General features: G+C 38.2%; 1 protein-coding gene across 2 annotated transcripts in view; it reads left to right on the forward strand.

Moving 5' to 3' along the window:
• FGF12 (fibroblast growth factor 12) overlaps positions 1–25817 on the forward strand; it is a 260274-nt gene that overhangs the window by 25381 nt on the left and 209076 nt on the right. For both annotated transcript variants that reach the window (XM_042999108.1, XM_042999107.1), the window contains exon 2: positions 21502–21612. In XM_042999108.1, coding sequence (XP_042855042.1) covers positions 21561–21612 — 52 coding nt within the window. In that variant the 5' untranslated portion in view covers positions 21502–21560. The remainder of the gene's footprint in view (positions 1–21501; positions 21613–25817) is intronic.

The following is a 25817-nucleotide window of genomic DNA, read 5'->3' on the forward strand; positions in this document are numbered from 1 at the left end:
GATTAATATAGTTGGGAAATAATCCATATAAATTATATAATAATGAATGATAAATATTACATAATTGTAATTTATTTCGGTTGATTACTTATTCTAGGTTAGAAATTACAAAGGAGTAAAAATAATTCTATTGCTTGCTTGCTTGCTTGCTTTGAACGACTTTGTGTTTTGTTTTTTATAGCAATGTATTTTGTTATGCTACAGACAATAGAGAAGACCACACTAATAATTGGTAAGGAAAGAAAGAATATTATTACTGGACAAAGGTACATAAAATCAAAAGCTAGACTTGTACAGTGTTTTTAACAACTATACATTTGAAGTTCTACACCATTGACATAGATGGGAAGGGGTGGCCAGCCTGGGTAGAGATAGACCACTGTTTCAGTGGTTAATTTTTTATGGGCAAGTGCAGTAAAACTGTACCCTAAATTGTCCTTTCTACCTGGCCCTATATCTTGTGGTTTTTCAGTCTTGAGTTTCTCAGATGACTCCTGCTTTTACACTGATTCTTCCAGCATGGTCAATTACATTCTGGATGATCTGGACTCTTCTTGGGTCACATTCCATATGCTTAGTCTCTAAATTCCAGCCACACTTTCAGTTGTTTAAACTCATCACAGTCTTGTCTGTCCTTGAAGCTTTTCTTTTGTACTGCTGCCCTTGTGTGGAATGTTATCACTTTATACTTCTTAAATTTTCTCTCACCTACCTGCTCTATCAAGCTAATTGTGCCAGGTTCTTTAGGACTCATCTTCAACATTATGTCCTGATTTTTGACTCCTGTCTTAGTCCATTCAGATGAACTGGTTTACTTACAAGCAACAGACATTTATTTCTCACACTTCTGGAGACTGAGAAGTCCAAGATCACAGTGCCCATTGATTCACTGTCCAGTGAAAGCCTGCTTTCTCATCAATGGCCATCTTCTCGCTGTATCCTCACATGGTTGGAAAGGTGAGGGAGTTCTTTGGGGCCTCTTTTATAAGGGCACTAATCCCATTCACAAAGTCTCCATCCTCATGGCCTAAGCACCTCCTAAAGTTTTCACCTCCTAATACTGTCACCTTGGAGGTGAATGATTTCAACATATGAATTTTAAGAAGACACAAACATTCAGTAACTGAAACTCCATTGAGACCAGATAAAGTCCATCCTCCACAGCAGCCAGAAATCTTTTAGAGCACTTCTTATATTTGTAATAAATTCATTATAGAATTATTTAAGTTCTCTCTTTCCCTCTACATGGCCAACTTTATTAGGGCATGGACCGTAATTGTCTTGTTCACATGTGTATTACTTAGCTTAGTACCGAGGTCAGAGTGTTGGTGGAAGGAAGGGCCAGTGTAAGGATGGAAGGAAAAAAGGCAGGCAGTCAACAAGCTTAGGCTATAATTTTGTCATGCATCTGCCTTTGATATGTATTTTTCAGGACACATGTGGTCTTTGGTTATCTCTACCTTGTTATTCTGAGAATTCACATTATAGGTCACTGAGATAATTACTGCTTTATGTAGCAGGCACTTAGTTGCTGTTCGGGGAAATATGTCTATCAATATGTGGAACCATGTAGAGCTGGTCTGTTCAATATGGTAGTCACTAGCTAACATGGCTTTTGAGCACTTGAAAGTGGCCAGTTTGAATTGACATAGGCTGTAATTGTAAAATACACAGTGGAGTTTGAAGATTTAGCATGAAGGAAAATAATATAAAATATATCATTTGTGCTTTTTATGTTGATTACTTATTTTGGATATGTTAAGTTAAATAAAATGTTACTAAGATACTTTTAACCATTTATTTGCCTCTTAATTGTGACTGCTAGAAAATTTTAAATTATGTATGTGGCTGGCATTATACTGTCTTTGAGAGCATTGGCCCAGGTGTACAACACAGCATTCTTTCCTTTGCTACTACACCCTGAGGGAGAGGGAATTTCTAGTGAAATGAGGTAGCTGTTTTCAACGATGTTGTTCTGAGGAGTCTAAGAAGTTCTACTGGACTCCTTACTGTGCAACTATGGGCTGGTTTCCAGTTATTTTTACTGTCTTACTATTACAAGGAGAATTTCTGGACAAAAACACTATTTTGGAAGTAACATCATTATTACCTTCTCATAGCTTTATATCATTCATTTTGTCTGTGAATTTCTACTCCAAAAGCCACCATCTCTGTTTCCTTTAGTAGATTCTAGAATGTAGTTTGGTATGTTTTCCCTTAAGTAAATGAAGGTTAATGAAGTTTTAGACTTCGGATTAGCCCGTGAGTTTTCATGTAAAAGAGGATGTTAAAGTCAACTATAAATTATCTTGCAACCAATATGAAGTTCCAGAACTCTGAATTCCAAGTAGATGCCAGTCCATTAAGCAAACAGATGAAATATGCTTTGCCTAAAGGTTTATCTGCAGCACAGGCAATTGTAATTCTTAATAATGAGACAAGAAAGGGAAGCTTGGGCAACTGGAACTGAAACTACACATCACCCACTTAATTATTAGTGGATATTAATTATTATTGCTTAAAATTGGAACTGATTTAGTGTTCTTACATATTTCTGGCACAGCCTTTATTTTAAATCTTGTTATTAATTTCTGGTGATTTTTTCCCTCAAGCACTGAGCTATAAAAAGGTGTCTGTTATATACTACTGTAGTGTTTGAGTCTGTTCAAATCTGTGTATTTCATGGCACCCAGTGACTAAAATATAATAACATCATCAGTCAAAAGCCTTATAATTGCCACCATTATTGTTTTAAAACCATAGAATAAAATATCTAAAAAAAGATCTTGACAAGCCAACTCCTTTAATATTACATAAGAAAACTGAGGAATAAAGTGAATTGCCCAAACGGCAGAGCTAGGACTAGAACTTAAACCTTCTGACTCCTGGTCCAGTGTTCTTTTTACTAACTTCTGTTGAGAGCATATTGGTGCCATGGTGTAGTGACTAGAAATTAATATTGTTAAATAGGGTAAATAAACCAGTATACTTAGGTATGTGAAATTTAAGAAAAATTCATAATTATTTGTGTGTGGGAAATGTAACATTCTTTTTTAAAACAATTTTTTAATGTTTTATTTTATTTTTTGAGAGAGAGAGGGAGAGAGAGTGTACAAGTGGAGGAGGGGCAGAGAGTGGGAGACACAGAATCTGAAGCAGGCTTCAGACTCTGAGCTGTCAGCACAGAGCCCAATGCAGCGCTTGAACTCACGAACCGTGAGATCACGACCTGAGCCAAAGTCGGACGCTTAACTGACTGAGCCACCCAGGTGCCCCAGAAGGTAGCATTCTGAGAAGTAAAACGGATTGTAAGTTTCACTGATTTGTTGAGTATTTCCAAGAGAATTAAAGCTTTTTCAGTGCCCTTCATGTCCTCATACTTCTTCCTTTTATTGTTGCAGATATCAGCGTACCAAGGCACATTTTTGACATTATGCCTGGGTAATTCCTAACATATATGCTGCAGTGTTTTTTTATTTATATACTTAATAAATAGCCATACACATATGAGTTTATTACATAGTTATATGAGAAAGGTATGTATGAATTATTGGAGCTAGATAAGAAGTATTTCTGGTTCAGTAGAGTTAGAGGAAACACTACAAATAAAACAAGAAAGAACAAAAAAATGTTATATTTTTTAAAAAAATCAGAATGTAAACTTAGGCCAGCCAGACAAAGTTCTTAGAGGGCTGTTTTGCTAAAATGTAAAAAATGATCCCTGCTGTATTGCTTCTGGAAATTTTGAATTTAAGTCTACTAAAATTATGTTTACCAATAATCTGGGATTTACCTAGTTTCTAACTATAAAAGTAGTCCATATCTTTCCATTTTTAGAAAAGCTGTTTTAATAGGAGAGAGAATTCTGGTTGAATTTTGATGAATATGTAATACTAGAAAATTTATTTTTCCTGCACTGGGGCTCTATCCCTTCACTTGTAAAATAAAGAGGGGGAAGAAGAATAGCTTCCCCACCTGGGAGGTTGCAGTCTTCTAGGGAAAATGATACCTTTTTATATGTAGTATTTTCCTTAAAGCAATAGAATGAATTATTTCAAAAATATTTTTCCTTTAGGATTTGCTTGGGAAGATAGAACTAATGAACTCCCCATGGTACAACAGTCTCTTTGCATAGTGCCTGGCCCTGGTAGGCTCTCAGTTCCTGAATGAACGGCTTCTTGACACTTAGAAGGGATCAGACAGGTGTGCTCTTCTGGCTTAGTCCTTTAAGGTGTTTCTTGTTTTTGTCCTATTTGATTACTCAGTTCTAACCACAATGATGGTTTCAAATATTATATCGTTTTATTTCTGCCTCCTAATGTGCCATTTTTTAAACACAAGAGACATAAAAAACATTGATGTTGAAATGATAAGACTTTGACTATTGTAATCTGAGCTGTTACAAAAAGACTCGGCCTCCCGTTTAGAAGTAGGCAGATTTGCTAGAGGGAATAAAACAACAGCAAAAATTAAAATGCATAGCTGAGCTCAAAACCAAACCAAAGAGGGGAACTTCTCAGGTGCCAGAAATGTAGAGGGAATTTATATTTTTAGAGAAGAGAGCTGATTTCATGTGTTTCAAAGGGGATTGTCAGAGCCAGCCATGGGCATCCATATTTGGGCACTGGGTTTAGTCTTCTTGTAGGCAGCATATAAGCCCCAGGCCTGTATTAGGCAGACAGGGACATATGCTCCTTCTGAGAAATGGTGAGTTAGAAATATTTACACCTGGCAAGGAAAACTGATAGGAGCCCATCTAAAGAAAGTAATAGGTGGAGAGTGTTGCCTGTAAGAAATTAGAAACCTAATCCTGGACCACTCTGGATGAGATTCAGTATCAAATTGTAAAATATTAACAATATTTCCTTGTTAAGCAGGAATACCAATCTGAGAAGGTAACAAAAAAACTCTGCCATTGGAGAAATCCACAGTGTCATGAGAGACCAATATAAACTCTTCCTGAAGTCTTGGAATGTTGCACATTCCAAGGCAACATAAAACAACTCCCTCTGAGGAAAATCTCATTGTCCAATAGTAGAAACCATACAAGAGTAAAACACAATAAGCTGAAGAATTCATACCCCTACATTCTAAATATTAGATGAATCTGAAACACATTTTAATATTAATAAGAGTATTTTTAGAAATTTAATGTTTATTTATTTTTGAGAGAGAGAGACAGAGTGTGAGTGGGGGAGGGGCAGAGAGAGAGGGAGACACAGAATCCGAAGCAGGCTTCAGACTCTGAGCTGTCAGCACAGAGCCTGATGCGGGGCTCGAACCCACAAACCTTGAGATCATGACCTGGGCTGAAGTCGGACGTTTAACCAACTGAGCCACCCAGGCACCCTTAAAATAAAAATAAAAAGAAGCAGGAACAGGGTGGTATGGGAAAAAAAAGATTTAAAAAATCTAAGAATCATTATATCATAATTGCAATATTAGGAAAGAAACACATATTGTGTTGAACCAAATTTTTTACATTTTACAGAGGGAAGGAGGCATTGAAAATGCAATGGTGAGTGGGATGCCTGGGTGCCTCAGTTGGTTAAGCATCTGACTCTTGATTTCGACTCAGCTCATGACCTCACGGTTTGTGGGTTCAAGCCCCATGTCAGGCTCTGCGATGACAATGCCTGTTTGGGATTCTCTCCCTCCTTCTCTCTCTGCCCCTCCCTGCTCTCTTTCTCTCTCTCTCTCAGAAATAAATAAACATAGAAAAAAAATCTTTAGAAAATGCAATAGTGAGCAAAAAAGACAATAAACATGTTGGTTTATCTGACACATAGTGATCAACAAAGATTCTACGACAAGACTTTCATGGGCTTAAAAAGAAGCTAGAACTGCTAGCCAGTGAGAGAAGTGAGTTTTATTTGGTAGCAGCTTAGTAATAACAGTTATACTTGGATTTCACTAAATTACAAATTTAAGTTAAATATTTAAGAGTAAGCACTAAAATAATAGAAATAGAACTGTAATTTCCAAATCAAGATAAGGGGGGAAACTGGAGGGAAAATAAAGAAAACGGAATGGATCCAATTGAAAGAACATAAGGATAAGTAAAGAAGCAAAGAAATGCAAAGTAAATAGAAAACACAAACTGAGATGATAGAGATAAAAAACAACTAAGTCAGAAATTACAGTGAATGCAAAATGATTATAGTCATCTATTACGGGATCTGTTCAGATCAGATGAAAACTCAAAATATATAATGTTAGTATAATGTTGAATGAGATCATCAGATTGCTAGATGTAGGTATGTAGGACTTGATACATTTTTAAAATTTTTTTTCATTTATTTTAAGAGAGAGAGAGAGAGCACATAAGCAGGGGAGAGTCAGAGAAAGAGGGAGAGAGAAAATCCTAAGTGAGCTCCGCGCTGTCAGCACAGAGCCCAACATGAGGCTCGACATCACGAACCATGAGATCATGACCTGTGCTGAAATCAATAGTTCGATGCTCAACTGACTGAGTCACCCAGGAGCCCCATGACATGATACTTTCTATGTAAAAATGTACAACACACAAAATAGCACTGTATATTTTTGTTGAAACTTTCAGAGGAAGTAAAGGGATAGAAAATAAAAAAAAGAAGGCTACATACCAAATTCAGAAATATGGTTGGATGTGACTAGTAAAATAATAGAATGGAATTATGGAGATGACTATAATGTTTTAATTGTGTAAAAAATTTTTGCAGCAATTATGGAATATGTTAGTATTTGTTAAATGTGGGTGGTGAGTTCATGGACGTTTGAGAGGCAATAAGGAGTGGTAGTCTTCATGGTGGGTTCTGGTCCAGGTTTCTTGGCCTCAAATTCTCAAAGCCCTTCTATTTATGAAATGTGGGAACCTGGGCAATTACTTGGCTTCCTTGTGCCTAAATCTCATGAACTGCAAAATGAAAAAACAAACCAAAACAAAATGAAACCTCGTAGACCTGGGATAAAGATTACATGAGTAAATACTCTGCACAGAAATCATCTAATAGCCCCTGGGGCGTGGTAAACACCTATTGGGGGCTGTTGTTAGTTCTATATTTTTCCCATTTGAAACATTTTGTGCTAAAAAAGAGAATTCAAAGAAATTAAACAGTTAATGAGTACGGAAAATTATCTAATCTGCAAATTATAATCAAGATATTCTTTACCAAAGCTTACATTGAAAATACTGATCAAAGCTCATGTATGGCACACAGAAGTTTTTAAGGCCTCAATATTGGTGTTAAAAGAGAAAATCTTGTGAATATTCTATCTACTTTGGTTTCCCATTTATACAATAAAGATGATCCACATGAAGAATGGGTTTTGTGTGGATGCATACTTGCAATTATTGCCACATTTATTCTCTTATCTTTTCACTTAGAAACAAAAAACACAGAGATCCTAAAATTAAACTATTTTTATTGGAACAAAGTGCAAGATTTGAAACAACAAAAATGAAACTTTTTCTATTTTTGTTTCTGTAACACGTAGATATAATGTCATATATATCTTAACGCTTAGTTGTTTTTCCAAACATATGGCAATTTAAAATTTTGTTGACAAATCGTGTCTTTTGTTAGTAGGATGTGTCATATGTAAATGGGAAAATGTTGATTTTTAAAAATAGGTTACGGGTATTAAAGTCAAGCCAGCCTCCTCTGCAATGTTTGGGAGAATCATTAGCTAATGGGTAGATCAATCCCTGCACATTGAACCCTGACATATGCTTCTTGGAGCTGGCTATGAGAGAAGCAGGCATTGTGTGTGTGTGTGTGTGTGTGTGTGTGTGTACACGCTGGTGTCTGGAATTAGTGATCACCTTTGAGAGTATTGTCTGAGCACTCTTGTATGAAAACTCTGGTTCATGTTTTTGTCCATGGAATTTTTCATCTGTGTGTCCCTAATAGCCCCCCATTATTGGTCATCGTGGCAGTTCCTGGTACTTCTGTTTCTGTTTCTTTCAACTGGTCCCTGAGAACATCCCAAAGTGAATTCCTGGTACAGTGTACAATCCATATTTACATCACAAGTGTACCATCCACATTTGATAAGTATTTCTACTTCTCTTTTGTGAATTATAATATCAGGTTTTAATAAGTTAATTGCATTATTACGTTTGTGAATATTATATTTTTAAATGGGATTTTAACAATTTTTATTAGTAGATAGTGGTGATATATATAATCTATCAAAAATACTCCTCCCCTTTTCAATTGAACTAATTGAAAATAGCTTGTGAGTATCTTTTTCTACTTATGAGCCCCTTGGGTTTCTGGAATCCTGACTTGCAGCCACTGAACTGCTTCTAACACTGTCATTTTATAGATGAAACCTAAATCCAGAGATAGGAAACCAGCTCATTGAACAAATATGTATTGTATTCCTATGTTGTTAGTGGGCACTATGGTATATATGGGTATATTGTAGTGGATAAAAACCACATGGTCTCACCCTCATGGATGCCCATGTGTTTTCCCCAGTTATCCAGAGGGGTAAGTAGATATTAAACACATAAAGAAAATACATTCTAATTACAAATCAACATAAGTGTTATGAAGGGGGAAAACAGTGTGTGGTGACAGAGAATATGAATATAAAATGGATATGGATATGAATATGAAGGCAGATATAGATTGGGGTCCTAGGCAAGACCTCTACAAAGTGATATTTAAGCTGCGACTTGAAGAATTCAATCCACATAGAGGAAGTTGCATGTGCAAAGATCCTTAGGTCTGAGGAAAAGAAGGCGTGTGTGTCTAGAGCTTAGTGAGCCAGGGAGAGAGTAAACTGAGATGATGATAGAATGGTAGGCAGGAGCCAGATGGTACAAAGCTCTCCAGGCCATGCTGAGGGTTTGGCGTTTTATTGTAAATGAAATGGGAAGCTATTAAAGGGTTTAAGTAGGAGAGTGACAAGATCCAATTTATATTGTAAAATATAACCTCCACTGTAGTATGGTTTGGAAGGGAAAATGGGGAAGAGTGTCAGTGAGGAAGCTTTTGGAGGATTGCAGCCAGGATCTGCCAACGGCCTGGACACGGTGGTGGCTTTGGGGACGGAGAGGAGCAAACAGCTGGGACCAGACCTGTGGTGTCTGGATCCCCTTGGCCCATGCTTCCCACTGCACCAGCCTGCCTGGCCTGAACTTGCCACTGAGTTGAAGCTGATGAATGTGCTCTTGGAGTGCTAAACTGCCCTTCCACAGAAAGTATCGTTACCTCTTCAACTCACTCTGGTTGAGTCTGCAAATGCTTCTTGGTGGATGTTGTAGAAAAAGATGACGGACAAAGATCACATTTTACAACAATAGCATTTTACCTGCAGGTAATTTAGATTTGTGGTGTATGAAGGAATTCCCCAGGCCTGCCAACCTGGATGAAAAGATCTCCTTTGAGATACAGGACAGTTTTAGGACAAGCCTAGCATTGTGCAGCTTCTCTGATGTCAGGAAGCTGCCATGCTTGTGCTCTTCCAAATAATGTGTCCTGTTCATTTATTTCTAGTGCCAAAAGATGTGCCTCTGAAAAAGAGGCTTTAAGACTGTAACAGAGAATGTTTCTCTGTGCCAAGTGGGGATGCTTTCATTACACAAGACTTTCGTATGCAGAGAAGTGTTTACATCCTCTCCCCTTCCTCCCCATCTTTTTGTTTTTTATACCAAGGGGCCAAAAGTCATGGCTTCACCTCCAGTTGAGTGTTTGCTGTTTATTCCTGGTCCCTTGCTCCATAGATTTCTACTGTTTCCGTGGCTTGATTACAGTTAAGGAAGAAGAGAGAAGTATCAGCATATTAGACTTCTTTAAGTGACAACTGATGATTAGCAATGAGAAGGTATAATGAGGATGGGGATCTGGCTTCAACACCTGGTTCTGGCATTTATTCCTGTCTGATTTAGAACAAGTGACTTAACCTCTGTAAAGCCTGTTTCCTGACCTATAAAAAAAAATACCCAATTATAATGCCTGCCTTAAATTATTTCTATGAGAATGTAGAGAGATAATCCACACCAAGAGTCGGGTATGTGGTAAATGCTTGACAGCTGTTATCTGTGAATAAATCTCAGGAGAGTTTGCTCATTGCTCCTACTCCTAACCATGGGTCTTCCTATCAACTTTAATTCTGTCTGAAAGTTAAGCCTACCACACAGGCAGAGCTACTTCCTGGTCATACAGCACACCATCATGTGTATTCTTAATTCCTTAGAATGACCTTCAGAAACAGTTCCTAGTTCGGACACCTGGATTGCTCAGTGGGTTTAAGCATCTGACTCTTCAGCACAGCTGAGGTCATGATCATGAGTTCCAGCCCTATGTCGGGCTCTGAACTGACAGCACTGAGCCTACTTGGGATTCTCTCTTTCTCTTTCTCTCTCTCTCTCTCTGCCCCTCCCCTGCTTTTTGCACTCTCTAAATAAACAAATAAATAAACTAAAAAAAAAGCAATTCCTACTCATTCAAACAATTTCACAAGAAGCAAAGTATGTGTATGCACAAATTAAATAGCTTTCCAGATACCATATAAGTAGTGTGGGACAAGGCCAGGATACTTCTGGGAGGATGAAAAATGATTTCCATTTTAAGGGGCACAGAACAGCACAGCACATAGCTCATTAAAGAGCCCTGACTCCAGGGATTGGAAGATGTGTTGCCATGAGGTTTTCCCTTTTTGTTGTTCTGCTTCTTTGTCTATACAATGCTCCTTGACTTAGATCATGGCTATGCTGGTTCTAAAATATTAAGATTCTAGGAAAGTCTTCATGTTTGAAATTTCTTGTGGTCTGCATTCTCCAGAGCTCATTGTTGAGTTGTCTGGAATGCAGTGTTCATTTCCCTGGGTGACAGTCTGAGAAAGACCATAGAGTTATTATTCTGAGGTTAACCAGAGTCAAACTTCCTTTCATGAATGGATATCCTTACAATGGTAGATAAATAATTTGGCTTTGTGGGAATATTCACATTAAGCCTTCTTTACCCTCACTTTCCATGATATTCTATACTTAAACAGGGCTTTCTTAGAAGACTATGATAGAGGGGCGCCTGGGTGGCTCAGTCGGTTAAGCCTCCGACTTCGGCTCAGGTCATGATCTCATGGTTTACGGGTTCGAACCCCGTGTTGGGTTCTGTGCTGACAGCTCAGAGCCTGGAACATGCTTTGGCTTCTGTGTCTCCCTCTCTCTCTGTCCCTCCCCCCTCATGCTCTGTCTCTCTCTCCTTCAAAAATAAATAAACATCAAAAAAATTTAAAAAAGAGAAAAGGAAACTATGATAGATTTGGAGGCGCATGGGTGACTCGGTTGAGCATCCAACTCTTGATTTCAACTCAGGTCATGATCCCAGGGTCATGGGATCAAGCCCCATGTCAGGCTCCATACTGAGTTTGGAGCCTGCTTAAAATTCTCTCTCTTTCTCTCTGCCCCACTCCCTGCTTGCATGCTCTCTCTCTCTCTCTCTCAAATGAAAACGAAGGCTATGATAGATTTGGGTGTGGGGATGGAGAGTTCATGCATTTTTCTAGAACTTCAGGAAGTCTACACATGCTATCATCTATCAAAAACCACCAACCACAGTCAGCCCTTGGCTGACACCTTCTCTCTACCCTTACCATCACTGCCTGCCTAATGCCCTATGAGTCCGCTCCCTAGGTGGCTTCCTGACCATAGTGCACCCATTCTAATTCATCCTCCTCTCTTGTTCCCCACTTTGGCTTTCTAAAATACTGCCTTCATATGCCTCCCCAAACTTACAATCTTTTAATGTTTTCCCATTACCTCATACACTGATGCCTAATGCCTTTCATATCTGAAGTGGGTAGATCAAGACAATCTTCTGGCCTATGGGAAGAAGCTATTTTAATTTCTGTTTCTGTTTAGTGTTGGTCTCTTTAAGCATTTCAACTTTTATTTATACATTAATTTATTACAACTATTATTATACATATAACATACACGTAATTACAAGTACATTCATGTAATTTATAAGTAATATAGATATATGGAGGCTGTGGACCTGAATTCTTTTACAGATAGGGATGCATAATAAAAACAATTTAGAGATCATTGATTTAAAGGATAAAGTAAAAGTTACTAACTTTGCTTAAGGAACCTCACGTGTCCCGGACCCATATTTTTCTTCTGCTGTCACCTGCAGCCACTGCACACACTCCTTTGTTTTCCCATACTCTGTACCTGCCTGCTCTCCTAGTTCTTAAGCATGCTCAGCTGGGCCATCGTCCTGCTGATGCTGCTCAAAGCAAAATCCCCCTGCCTATTCAAGCCTAAGTTTAAAATGTTGCCTCATCTCGGAAGCCTTTCTTATGTACCTCTTGTCTCAGAACCCACCCCCACCCAGGTAAAATTAGCATCCCTTGCCTGTGATTCCGTGGCATTCGGCTTGTTCCTCTATGACAGCACTTTTCAAGTGCATTGCTATAATGATTAGTTGTGTATGTGTATCCCTGATGAGGCTATGGGTGCCTGCAAGGCAGGCAGTGCACCTCACTCATTTTTGTACCCAGCACCTAGTGCATGTCAGAAGCCAATAGACGGTGTTGAGTTATTTTAAATCTTCATGAGCATCTTATAGAGAAGAGTCTGGGAGGGAGGGGGCTGATAGTATCAGGAATAAAATTGGTTTGGTACAAAAATCCCATCCCTGTTGGCATTTAAATCCTAGCTCAATTTCCCTGCCCTGACTCTTCTGCCTTTCCTAGCTCAGACTGACTGCTTCAGTGAAGAGGGTACTCTGGACAAGCGTGCCCTTTCTTTCCATTTAGCTTTGAGACAGCATGAAGGTTAAGGACTGCCCGTCTCAAGGTCACTTGGTTTCCATAGAAGTGCAAGGCAACCCGGGGCTTTGGAGACTATGCAGTTTATGGAGGATGCCGCTGTGCTTGTCAGACTGTGTTCAGTGTGGAAAGGTTGAGACTGAGAAAGGGGAGACACAGACTGAAGGCCGGAGGCATTACATGATAAGACTGTAAATAGCTTCCCTACAAATGAGGAACTCCTCTGAAAGTTACAGGTGACAATGAAAAACCCCAGATATAACTTATTGACTTCTTTTTTTCAGCATATTTCCTCACCTCCTCTGTGCCTGGCACTGTGTTAGGTGCTGTGACAGAGTGATGAATAATTCAAGGTCCCTGACTGTGAGGACCTCATAGTTCAGAAGCAGAGACAGAACACAGGGTAGGCCAGCAGCTATAACCGTATGGGGAGCCCTCTCCTAACCTGTGCACAAGGCAGCTCCGCAGAGGGAGTGATTAATTGGGCCTCCGGGTGCCAGCGAAGGCCCTCAGAAGAGGGCTGAGGCTAGAAAACTGAGGAGGAGTCCTGGGCAGAGGAGGAAGGCAGGGATTGTGCATTTCGGGCAGAGGGAACTGAAGCTGCAAGGGTCTAGATCAAGGCTTGGTAAATTTTGTCTGTAAAAGGCCAGTTGGTAAATATTTTAGGCTTTGTAGGCTGTGGAGCCTCTGTTTCAACTACTTATCTCTGTCGTTGTAGAGGAAAGTAGCCATAGGCAAATATGTGAATCAATGGGCATGGCTGTATTCCAATAAAACTTTATTTACAAAATTGGCAGCGGCGGGGCTGTAGTTTGCCAACTCCTGGTCTAGACGAAGGATCTTCGGAGAACCTTTAATCTCATGGTTCCTAATCTTTTCAAGAATTAGGATTACTTGGCACTGCTGTGCCCTATGCCTAGAAGGTTCCCCTTAATGCTCTTCTAGATATCCCTGATGGCTTGCTACTTCTCTTCATTCAGGGCTCTGGGCTGCCGTCTTTTAACTACTGTGTCCACAATAGGACACACACCTCCCGTATGCTCCATCACTTTTCATTGCTTTCCTTTTCAAGATAGCACCTATACTCAAACTCTACCTTATATTAATTATCTGTTTATTTTCTATTTTCCTACTGGAACATAAGCTTCATCTTATTCTCCTATAAACAGAGTGGTGTGCTGGAGCCCATTGTGCTCATGTCTTCTCAGCTGCAGCTCTGCCTTCAGTGGTGTTATATGGTCATGGTAAATCCACCATGGTGGGAATATTTACATGGTGGAAATTAGCCCCATGGGAATCACATTGGGGTGGTTTTTGCTTTTGTTTTTGTTTTTCGCAAGCTGGTTTATTAGCAAATCACTAGTTATCCCTGGTGCCTAGAAGAATAACCTCTACAAAGCCCAGTGCGCAATGAATACTTGTTGTTTGAATCAAATGTGCCACTAGTATCTGTTTATTGAGAAAATTGATATCCAGTTACAGATACAGAGTCCTCTGTGATTATTATTGCTACATAGGGAGTTCATGTCTCTCATGTAGGTAGCTGCCCATGGCATCTGTCACCTGCATGTGACTGATGGGGAGACTGAGGACTTGGCTCAGGACGTCACTCCCATTACCCCACAGGACAGATTCTGGTGGCCCCGATGACTCATCTCCAGCCTTATACACTCACTTCTACAAGGTGCTCCTTTCGCTGTGTCCCCTGCAGTCGGCTGAGTGAAGGCAGGGCCTCAATCCTGTGTCTCTTTTACTAAACAATATGTATTTTTAATGAATTTCTCTAACTGAGTGTGGTTGTGATTTTTGCAGTGTTTTAAAAAACCCAGATAAGGTCTAGCTTCTTTCAAATGTCTTACTTTATCCCATTTCTGATTTGTCTGGGGCTTTGATTTATGGTATGTCAGTGTGCCCTAGTGTGTACCCTTTAGCTATGATTGGTCCAAAATGTATCTGTTTATGAACAGTCTCCAACCCTAACAGTCCAATTTTGAAATCTGCAGCAGTGTGAGGCCCCAGAAGCACTTGACAAGAATCACATTTAACAGCCTCTTCAATCTTAGTTCCTTTAAGTGGCAACATTAAACCATAATACTGAGGCCCCCTTTCTAAACCCACAGAGACTGATTAGAAAACCCCATCAAATTACTCCCACAATCCATGTTGAACACTTACAAAGAGCTTCATTTTCAGGATGCTTGGTAAACAATCTTTTCAATTCCCTGTCCTAAGCACACACTAAGAAACAGAGGAGTGAACTTGTATTTAGAGGGCCATCTGGCTGATCCCAAAGCTTTCCAGGACAGGCTGCTGGAGAGGACCTTGCATTGTCATGCAGAATGCCTTAGCTTTTGTAGACATCCGTGTCCTTCACAGCTGTTCTGATGTGGAGTTTTTCTGCTTCTCCCTATTTGCTTCTGTCCATGATAGAAAACTCACTCTTTCTTTGGGCAGCCTCCTCTCTCTTTAAATACAATTTATAGAAAATTCTTTTTTTACCTGCCTCCCTGTAACTTTCACCCGTTGGCCCTAGTTCTATCCCTGTGGAGCCACTCAGAACAAATTGGCTTCTTCTTACTTCTCTCTTCGGTTAAGAAAGTGAGGGCAGCTCTCATGTCCCCGGAGTCGTCCCTTTTCCAGGTTGCATATGGACTGTTCATTCAGCTATTTTTCACATGGCAGTCCTTTGTGCCCTGTTTATTTGGCTCCCTTTCATCTGGGTGTGTTCCAGTTTTTCCATGTCTGTCTGCCTTTCTTTCTTTTTTTCTTTCTTTCTTTCTCTTTCTTTCTTTCTTTCTTTCTTTCTTTCTTTCTTTCTTTCTTTCTTTCCTTCTTTCTTAAATGTTTATTTTTGAGAGAGAGAGAGAGAGAGAGAGAGAAACAAGCAGGTGGGAGGGGGGCAGAGAGAGAGGGAGACACAGAATCTGAAGCAGGCTCCAGGCTCAGCACAGAGCCGACGCGGGGCTCGAACTCACCGACTGCAAGATCATGACCTGAGCCAAAGTCAGACCAAAGTCAGACATTTAACTGACTGAGTCACCCAGGCGCCCCGCCAGTGTCTTTGTTAAAGCCACTGAACAGTGCTGGAGAGTAGCCAAGACCACAGACTCTTAAGCTAGAGCTGCCTTCGAATTTACTAGTTCTGTAACTTTGGGCAAGTGAGGGAGCTTCTCCGAATCTCCATAATCTTATCTGAAAAATGAGAAAAAAGGACCTTACACACTCAGTTATTGTGAGTATTAAATAAAAATAGGGTAAAATCATTAGGGGAGTGCCTGGTACAAAGTAGATGGGTTCAAAATATAGCCATCGTTATTGGAGTAAGTACTGTTAAGTCTCTGGATATGGCTTCCATAAGAAAGTTTGGGTCGCTATTGTAGTTTTATTTTAGCTTGGTGTTTACATGGGGCATTTTCTCTAATTTTGAGTGCAAATGTTGAATAGGTTGGCCCTAGATAAATACAATCTAATTTTGGTATCAAAGGTATTTGTTGTGTGTGTATATGTGTATGTATACTTCTTGCAGACTTTCCTGTAGCCTCTTCTCTTTTTTACCCCTGTACTCCAATAACTGACATACAACTCAGTGCTCTTCCTCCTCCTTCTCCTCTCTTCTTTACCTTTTGTCCCTTAACCCCTCACTTGCACAAGATATGGATTGTATCTTAGCTGCTTTTTCAAAGGAAAGAATGATGTTCATTCAGTGTATAGGAGAGTAGTTCTTGTCCTAACTCAACTCTGTGTTAGGTGGATGACCTCAGACAAGACACTTTCCTTCTGAGCCTCAAGTTTGCTTTTGTGTTTATTTTATTTTTCAATTTTATTTATTTGTTTGTTTATTTATTTATTTATTAGTCTTTGACATTGATGAAGGAAGGGATTTTGATGAAGGGAAGTGTGAGATTCCAAGGTCCTTTCCAATTCTAAAATTCATTTTGTTTTCTGCTGTCCAGTGGTCATCCTGAGATGTGTGATTGGCCCCCATAGTCCACCTGCTCTGGGTTTCCAGTATATACTTAGGTAACTGTTCCACAGCACTATGTGCTAAAGCAACAGGAATGTCAAGATAGCTCTTCCATGTCACAGCTCTTCTGAGTGGCTTTGAATTCAAACCTCTGTTGAAGGTGCCATGTCATCCTGAAGGGAAGCATTGTTGAGCATGAATTCCTATCCTTTACCGACTGTCTCACCCAACCTCTCTAAGAATTAAATTTCTAACCTGCTTTGTAGCTGTAATTATCACTCAACTTTTTATTGTGGAATGGTTTTAAATTTACAGAAAAGTTAAGTTAGTACAAAGAGTTCCCATTTAAACTATCCTCAGTTTCCCATATTAACATCTTATATTAGTTTGGTATACTTATGAAAATCAACAAATCAGTGTTGGGGTGCCTGGGTGGCTCAGTTGGTTAAGCATCTGATTCTTGATCTAGGCCCAGATCATAGCCCCGCATTGGGCTCTATGCTGACAGGGTTGATGAAGCCTACTTGGGACTCTCACTCTCTCTCCCTCTCTCTCTCTCCCCCTCCCCTGCTTGCACACTCACACACACACGTGCTCTCTCTTTCTCAAAATAAATAAGTAAACTTAAAAAAATCAGTGCTGACACCTCATGATTAAAGTCTGTAATTCATTAAGATTTCCTTAGTTTTTACCTATTGTTCTTTTTCGGTTCCAGGATCCCATCTACAATACAACATTACATCTAATTGTCCTATCTTAGACCCCTCTTGGCTATGACATTTTCTTAGACTTTTCTTATTTTTGATGACCTTGACAACTTAAGGATTCCTAGTCAGCTATTTTGTAGAATGTCCTTCAGTTGGTATTTGCCTGGTGTTTTTCTTATGATTAGACTGGGGTTATTAGTTTAAGGGAAGAAGACCACAGAGGTAAAGTGCCATTCTCATCACATCATATTAAGAGTACATGTTATCAGTATGATTTATGACTTTTGATGGTAACCTTGATCACCTTGCTGAGGTAGTGTTTTGTTTGTCAGGTTTCTCTACTGTGAAGTTCCTCTGTCCCATCCCCCTTTTCTTATTGTACTTTTTGGAAGGAAGTTACTACGTATAACCAATGGAAGTTTATTTCTTGTACACCTAAGTGTCCAAAGTGGGCATTTCTGATGGCTATTGCCTTTTTTCCATCAGTTATTCAGAAGCCCAGCATTCTTCTATTTTGTTGACATCCCCTAGGGCTTTGTCATCTAAATCCAGCCAGCATTAAGAGAATGTTTGCTTTTAAAAGCCTCGGCCTGAAAATGGCACACATCACTTCCACTTACATTCCATATGACACTCATTCATCTGCCAAACCTAACTGCAAGGGAGGCTAGGACATATGGTCTAGCTGGGTGCCCAGGAAAAAGAGGAAATGGATTTGGGAGAAAAGCTAGCAGCATTTGCCACACCATTTTAGAGTACAAAAGATAACAAACCAAATCCCTGCCACCTCACCATCTAGTAATATAGCCACCATTTCATTAAAAAAAAAAAGAAGAAAAATAATAGAAGAACATTATCTTAGAATCATTTAAATTGGAAAATATCCATTGTTTATTTGTCTGGAATGCTCTTTCTCTGTTTTTTTTTTTTTCTTTTTCTTTTTTTGACTCTGAAAATGCCACTTACTCTTCAAGTGATGGATGAGGTTCTTTCACCCAACCTTGAGACAGAATTAGTCCCTTACTCCTTGGTGCCATCATGCCACTCTGCTTCTATCCCTTATTTAACACCTACATCACACTAGTATTATATATAAATATGTTTCATGCACTAGACTGGGTGCTCCCTGAGGACAGCATAGAATATATTAATCTCTTAGATCCCTAAGGATAATCTGACAAATAAAAAGCATATTTATTGAGTGCCTCCAGGATTTTAGGTATACCAAAAAAGTGGTCTCATCTTTTAAATCCCTTTCTTTAAAATACGATAAAACAGCTCTTTTCCCCCCTCAGTTATAAAAACGACCCACACTTATGATAGTCAAGCCTTCGTGGAGGAGATCTTGAGCTGAGCCTAGAAAGATTGATAGGGTTTGATAGACGGTAATCAGGGTACAGGCCTGGCTTTCTATGACATTCTAGGTTCAAGGCATTTTTTCAATAGATGGTCAAGTCTCCTTTGAAACATCTACAGTGCAAGACATGTGCTTTCATAGATCATCACATAATTAAAACTCGGACTCTGAGCTGGTTCTAGCACTGCTTCTAGGCAGTTGGGGGCAGTATAAATGCCTGATGCTCATTATCTTGAACAGGAATTACCAACCTGAATTCCCAGGGCCCCAACAAAGGGATGGCTTCACCATAGCAAAAGAAGTGTTTAATTACAGCTACAGAAAGAGGAGCATGAAAAAAACAATCATCTGCTGGCATTAGTGACTCAGCTGCCATGTATCTCATTACCAACCCAAACATGACTTCTTAAAGTGACCTTATCAAGCTTATTAGAAATAAAATATCAATTATAAGACAGCCTGTCCCTTTCCTTCTATCCTGTTCTATCCTCTACTTGTAGCCCATTGTTTAATGACTTAGAAGCTTAATTAATATTTTACGAAAACAGAAATCAGAAGACATAAAGTTGGTTCTTAGTATGTTCCTTTACCTCACTTATGCTGTTTTCTTGATTTTCATCACTGAAAATAGACCTTAATTAGGCTTTATATTCTTATGGGTTTGAATTCATACTATCACCTATATTTATTCATTGAATTTCCCAGCAGTTATAATTAGCATAGGAATTATTTTTCCCTTTATATGAAAACTGAGCCTGAAATGTAAAATGACTTCCTCAGGAGCATGTGGCAATTGTGGCTCAAAGCTGGGTCTTCTGCCTGCATATATAGAATTAAGTATGCCATATTAGCACCTGCCTGTCAGTCAGTTAGCCTCATGACAGAGGCACACATGTTCTTTTTATTTCCCCCAATTATATATTTCCCTCAGTTATGATAGCCAAACTTTCTTGGAGGAGGTGATCTTGAGCTGAGCCTAGAAACGTTGGTAGGATTTGATGGCGGCACAGGATATTGTTTTACAGTGAGGTTAGCCAGCTATGTGTTCCTCCAGCATGTTCCTAATATGTCAGATTGGGTGGACCCGTGGAGGCAACACACCGAACATTCCTTGATTTCTGCTATCACTCAGGGAAGAGGATTCTAATGTACCCCAAGTCAATAGATATTTATAGAAGGGATCTAAAGGTCACTTAGTTTGACTTCTAGATAGTCCTACAAATTAAATAAATTTATTTAACACGCATATATAACATATAGTTATCAGCCAGAATTCCTCATTTCCAGTTCAGTTCTTTTTTTTCATAACCCTGCTTCATTATTCCAAATTTTCTTAGTACCTTCTCTGCTTATTAGGATTGCTTTCAAGAGGACATGTTTCTTTTTTTTCATAACCCTGCTTCATTATTCCAAATTTTCTTAGTACCTTCTCTGCTTATTAGGATTGCTTTCAAGAGGACATGTTTATATAGGTAGTGCCTTATATTCCTGAATACGTGTGATCAAGTCATATATGAAAAAGTTTAACCGCAGACATATGCTATAGAGAGCAGGTCTATTCCCAAAGAGTTAAACACACTGAATCCTTAACTAGAATTCTTATGTAGTCACATCAATCAGTGTGTTTGGTGTAACACACAGTACCTAGCATATTGTCTGACAAAAAAGAGATTTGGAGTAATTGGTTGAATAAATGGGTGAAGGAATGAAATTGACTGTCAGTTGAAATTCAGTATGATGCTGAATTTGAGGATAGTATGTTGCTACTTCAGGAATGCATTAGAATAGTCTAATATTTGCCCAGTGCTGAAGTGGAGACAAAGATGGTAGTGATGCTATAGAAAATGAATTGTCGCTGGCAGCCAGCACCATAATGAGAAAGCTTTAAATATTTATGGTAGCTGATATGCAAAAACCCAAATGTGGTATACAAAGTTCAGTTTGATGGTATTAATGTGTAGGGAGTTTATAAAAGCTGAGGAACACTTCTAATGGTCACTTCTAGTGAGGACAGCTTCTTTCACTTCTAGTGAAATATTTAGAGAAATATACATGAATTTATTACTTCTTTTGGTACTGGAAAAATGACTTTTGTAGTGCTGAGGCTTCTGTCTGGTGAAGTATTTATTGAAGGTGAAGTTTATTTTCACATACTTTTCAGTGACATCTCATGGCCGTGGGGGTTTTGCTTTTTCCTGTGGTTCTTATCCAAGCCATTCTTTCTTTCTGGCTGAAGTTGATCAGAATTTCAAAACCCAGGAGTTTCTAATGGATAGTTTATATTCAGCAGAAATAGAAATCTTCCAGGGCCTGATTTTGACTACTGGAAGCTTAGGAATTATAGTGGCGGTTTGTTGTAAATACTGATTCTAGAATGAGACCATACAGTTGGTGGCATCTTGCAGTCAGACATTAGATGCACGAGGAAGAAAAATAATTCACTTTTTAGCACGCCTCTTTATTTTCCGAGTCATAATTAGTTTTTATCTATTTATATTTGGTTTCCTGATGCATAGTATTATGGCTCTGCCTCTAGAAGGAAAAAGAAGAGTCCTCATGTTACTGAGATGCCCCTTTTCCATATACTTATTTCAATATTTAAGCCATTGGCATTGGTGACTTTAGAGAATTTTTGGACAATTTGCAAGTGTGTATTTTTATAAACAAAATAAGGACTTGAATAACCATTCTATTTTGTTTTGCAGAACCCCAGCTGAAAGGAATTGTGACAAGGTTATTCAGCCAGCAGGGATATTTCCTGCAGATGCACCCAGATGGTACCATTGACGGGACCAAGGACGAAAACAGCGACTACAGTAAGGAGCATTAACTTCTCCCAGTCCAGTTAACGATGATCAAATGTGTGGTCTGGTGTATCTAAGTCTTAGGGTGTGGCCAGGCTGCCTTTTGAACTGTTTAACTGCTAGTAAGCTGGTGTCTGTCTTCTATCCTTTTTGCTGTGACTCCCTAGAGTAAAGACACAGTTGAGAGAGGTCACACACTAAATGAGAAGGTAGAGACTTGAAAGAGTTCCAGATAGTCAGTGGATAAGAAGATTGTCCCATTCCAGTGTTTATAGTCAATATGGTGATAAATATTTATAGGAACAAGGCAGAATTTCCAGCACAAGATGGTGTTTTAATCCTAGAACCAAATAGCGAGCATGTTATAATAATTTTCCAAACATCATTTCTGGCAGGCCAAAATTACTTCTTAAGGTAAACATTGAGTATATACATCTGTATATTACATGTGATTTCATTTTAATTGACAAAATTATTGATTTTAATTTTTTCAAGTATTTATTTATTTATCTTGAGAGAGAGAGAACATGAGAAAGGAGGGGCAGAGAGAGGGAGAGAGAGAATCCCAAGCAGGTTCTGTGCTGTCAGTGCAGAGCCTGACCCAAGGCTCCATCTCACAAACCATGAGATCATGACCTGAGCCAAAATCAAGAGCTGGATGCTTAACCGACTAAGCCATCCAGGCACCTCAAATTATTAATTGTAAAAGAAAAATATATTAAAATAGTATGATGATGTATTGGTAATAACAGGATAATAAAGACTAGTAGACCTGAAAGTTTGTTTATAAGTTTTTAAAATAAAGGGCCACGTATTCAAAGTTTTTTAATAATATCCCTGGAATTAGTTTTTAACTAATTTAAGTATAGAGTTGACAAGTTTAATAACTAAACAAAATCATCAAGGTATGACATAGTAGTATATTTGCATTTCAGAAAAAAAAATGGAATATAAGCCTCAGAGCCAAGAGTGATCACTCTCATCATATCTTTTAGTTTCTGCAGAATCATACACAGATACCCAGGGGGAAATTCATGTTATCTTAAAATTATGCAGGGTGCCATATAGTTTCCTAAAGTTTGTTTGGATTCACTGCTAGATCGTTAGTGCCAAGCACATAGTAAATACTCATCAAATATATGTCCCATTGAGTTGTCTTCTGATGGATATAATTTTGTGGTCAGGGTGGCAATCTACCAAATTGCCTAAGATAATCTAAGAAGCCTTATATTCTATGGAGAAATAACTTTTAAATTAAAATTAAAGATTTGGGGGAAGATCTGCAACTCCTGAAGTGTGAAAATGTTCTTGTCCACCCTTTCTAAATCATTCTTTGTTCATTTAATATTACACGTTGCAAAATATGAATTACAATACAGAAAATATCTTATTATAAAAAATTGCATCCCCAGTTTTCTGCAAAGTGGTTGATTAGCCTATTGTGGTTTGCATTGTTGGTTTGTGGCTGTAGGAATGCACTCTTTAAATGATTCACATTTTCAACTGAGTACCGAGGAATGGGGATGCCTTTCTCTCCATGTAAGATTTTCATCTATTGTATCTGTACTTCATGTAGATTTAGTAAGCTGTTAGTATGGGTGAAATGAATCAGGGAGATTGCTTCACTGTATCACCTCTGCTATCTCTGAGGTATCCCTGGACCTCAGTTTATTTTTCTATAAAATGAAGCAGCTCGAGATAATATCTTCTGTCAGCATTGTCCATTCAACTTTTTAAAAAAATTGAAAAATTATAAATTGAGGAGAATAGATTTAATCCCCAAGTAAGCCAAATAGCCACACTTCATTCCACAGGATGCAGCTGTAACCCAGACAGGCATCCTGAAGATGTATGACTTTTATCATGAGGTTGTGGCTGAAGGGCAAGGGCAAAAAATGTGAGTTCAACTGACAAAAATCCTTCCTTCTCCATTTCATAGACAAAGAATTAAACAGTGCTCTCTCTGCAGATGCTGGGTCAGGGTCTAGTGTAAATCCATACCTATATATTTATAAACATACATTTGTATGCATACATATATATGTACAAATATATATGCCTATGTGTGTATATATGCATAGTGGCATTGTGCATAACACATGTTGAGGGTGATACATTTTGTCAAATACTATTAGAAACTGAATTAATAAATTTAAAATATTTTTTTCTTAAGATAAACAACTACACTCACCTTTTGATATATTGGTATTAAAAGTAGTTCAGGTATACAAAATAACAAGACTAGGATGAATCTACCTGGATGCCCAACCTCTGACTTAAAATTCAGGTAACAGTATAAATGCATTTGAACCCACTGTATGTTCTCCCAATGGAGTTCTGCTTTCCTTCAGTATCAGACGTAACTACTATCCTGAATTTAGCATTTTTTATTTCCATGCAGTTTTAAAAATACATTTATTTCATATGTGTATACTTAAATCATTCATAATATTGTTTTGCATATTTTGAACTTTGTATGAGTGAGAGCATTGCTGTATAATTTCTATGTACTTTTTCTCCCTTATATTATGGTTGTGAGCTGCATAGATGGTGATATATTTGCTTTCTATTATTCATGTTCATTTTTGTAAAGTATCTCTTTGCATGAATATACCCAAATATATTTATCCATTCTCTTTTTGGTGGATAATTATCATTTCTATTTCTTATAGATATTGAAAACACCCTCCCTAACTATCCTTTATAAAATGACACATCTCACCTTGGCTGTCTCTATTCTGATATCCCCCCTTTTTTGTATTCATTGCTTTTATAACCACATGATATAAAACTATACACATACACAGTTGCTGTTTGTTTGTTTGTTTTTGATCTTTCTCCCAGGAGAATGTAGGTTTCAAGAGGGAAGAGATTTTGTTTTGCTCTTTGAGTTATCTTTAGAATGATCTCTGATGCAAAGTAAGTACTCAACGAAAAAAAATGGAATGAATGAATGGATGTCTTCTTGTGCATATGTGCAAAATTTCTCTGAGTCATTGGCTAAATACTTCACTCACCCAAATATTTTTTTTAAACTTTTCTTCTGAAATAATTTTAGACTTCAGAAAAATTACAAAGTAATGCAGGATATTCCTATGTACTTCTCACCTAGTTTCTCCTAAGGGTATCGTTTTATGTGACAACAGTAAAATTATCACAATCAAGAAATTAAAACTGGTACAATACTATTAACTGAGCTATAGACGTTATTCAGATTTCACCAGTTTTTCAATTAATGTACTTTATTTTGATTCCTCTCCCCATACATACATATTTTCATTGAACAATTTCCAATAAAAGCAAATAATTTTTATTTATACTTTTTCTTAGTAGGGATGAAGGGTAGAAATATCAGAAGGATTAAAATTCTACTCATTTTTTAAAAAATAGAAAGTTATAAGCTTCTAAGATGTGAAAATGACTTTTCTTTCTCTACTTGGTGTGGGCAGGAGTAAAAGCATTTGATTGTTTGAAAAAAAATCGTGTTACTATGAGCATCTGTCAGAATTGTGCTGTTTGGTTCACTAGACATCATTAGGTCCAACCAACCTTACCATGGTATCTTGCATTGAATTGATAAAGACACCTGTTCTTTTGTTCGTGAAGAAAAGACTAATTACATGTAATTGAGTACAAAAACAAATGGGTTTGTCAGCGGCAACAGATAAGAATCTCTGCAAATGTAATGATAACAAAAGATACAAAACTGTGTTGGAACACTGGCACACAAAAAGACAATTGCAGTTTGGAGAGTATTAATAGGAATATTTTACATAAAATTAGAAAGGTAATTATTCTGCTCTACTAGTTGCTGTAGGAGAAGATGCATCAGAAGAGGTCAAACATGCTGGGGTGAAAACAATTAAGATATAACCAAATGCATTCTTCTCTTTCCCTCTGCACAAAATATATGAGCAGCCATTTGAGTATGGAGTGAGCTGCCTGATAAATTAGTAGAATGGTCAAACTGGAGATATGCAAGCAGATGCTGTACTGGCACTTGTGGGGGGTTTTACAAGAAAACCCCATTGGTATGGGAAGGTGGGAGAAGGTGGTGGTGATTGGATAGTTTTAGGGCTCAGTGACTTCTAAGGTCTCCTTCAGTCCTGACATTCTTTTTTTTTTTTCAATTTTATTAAGCTTTAAAATTTTAATTCCAGTATAGTTAACATACAATGTTATATTAGTTTCAGGTGTACAATATAGTGATTCAACAC

This window comes from Panthera tigris, chromosome C2, assembly GCF_018350195.1.
Source record: "Panthera tigris isolate Pti1 chromosome C2, P.tigris_Pti1_mat1.1, whole genome shotgun sequence".
Classification (NCBI taxonomy): domain Eukaryota; kingdom Metazoa; phylum Chordata; class Mammalia; order Carnivora; family Felidae; genus Panthera; species Panthera tigris.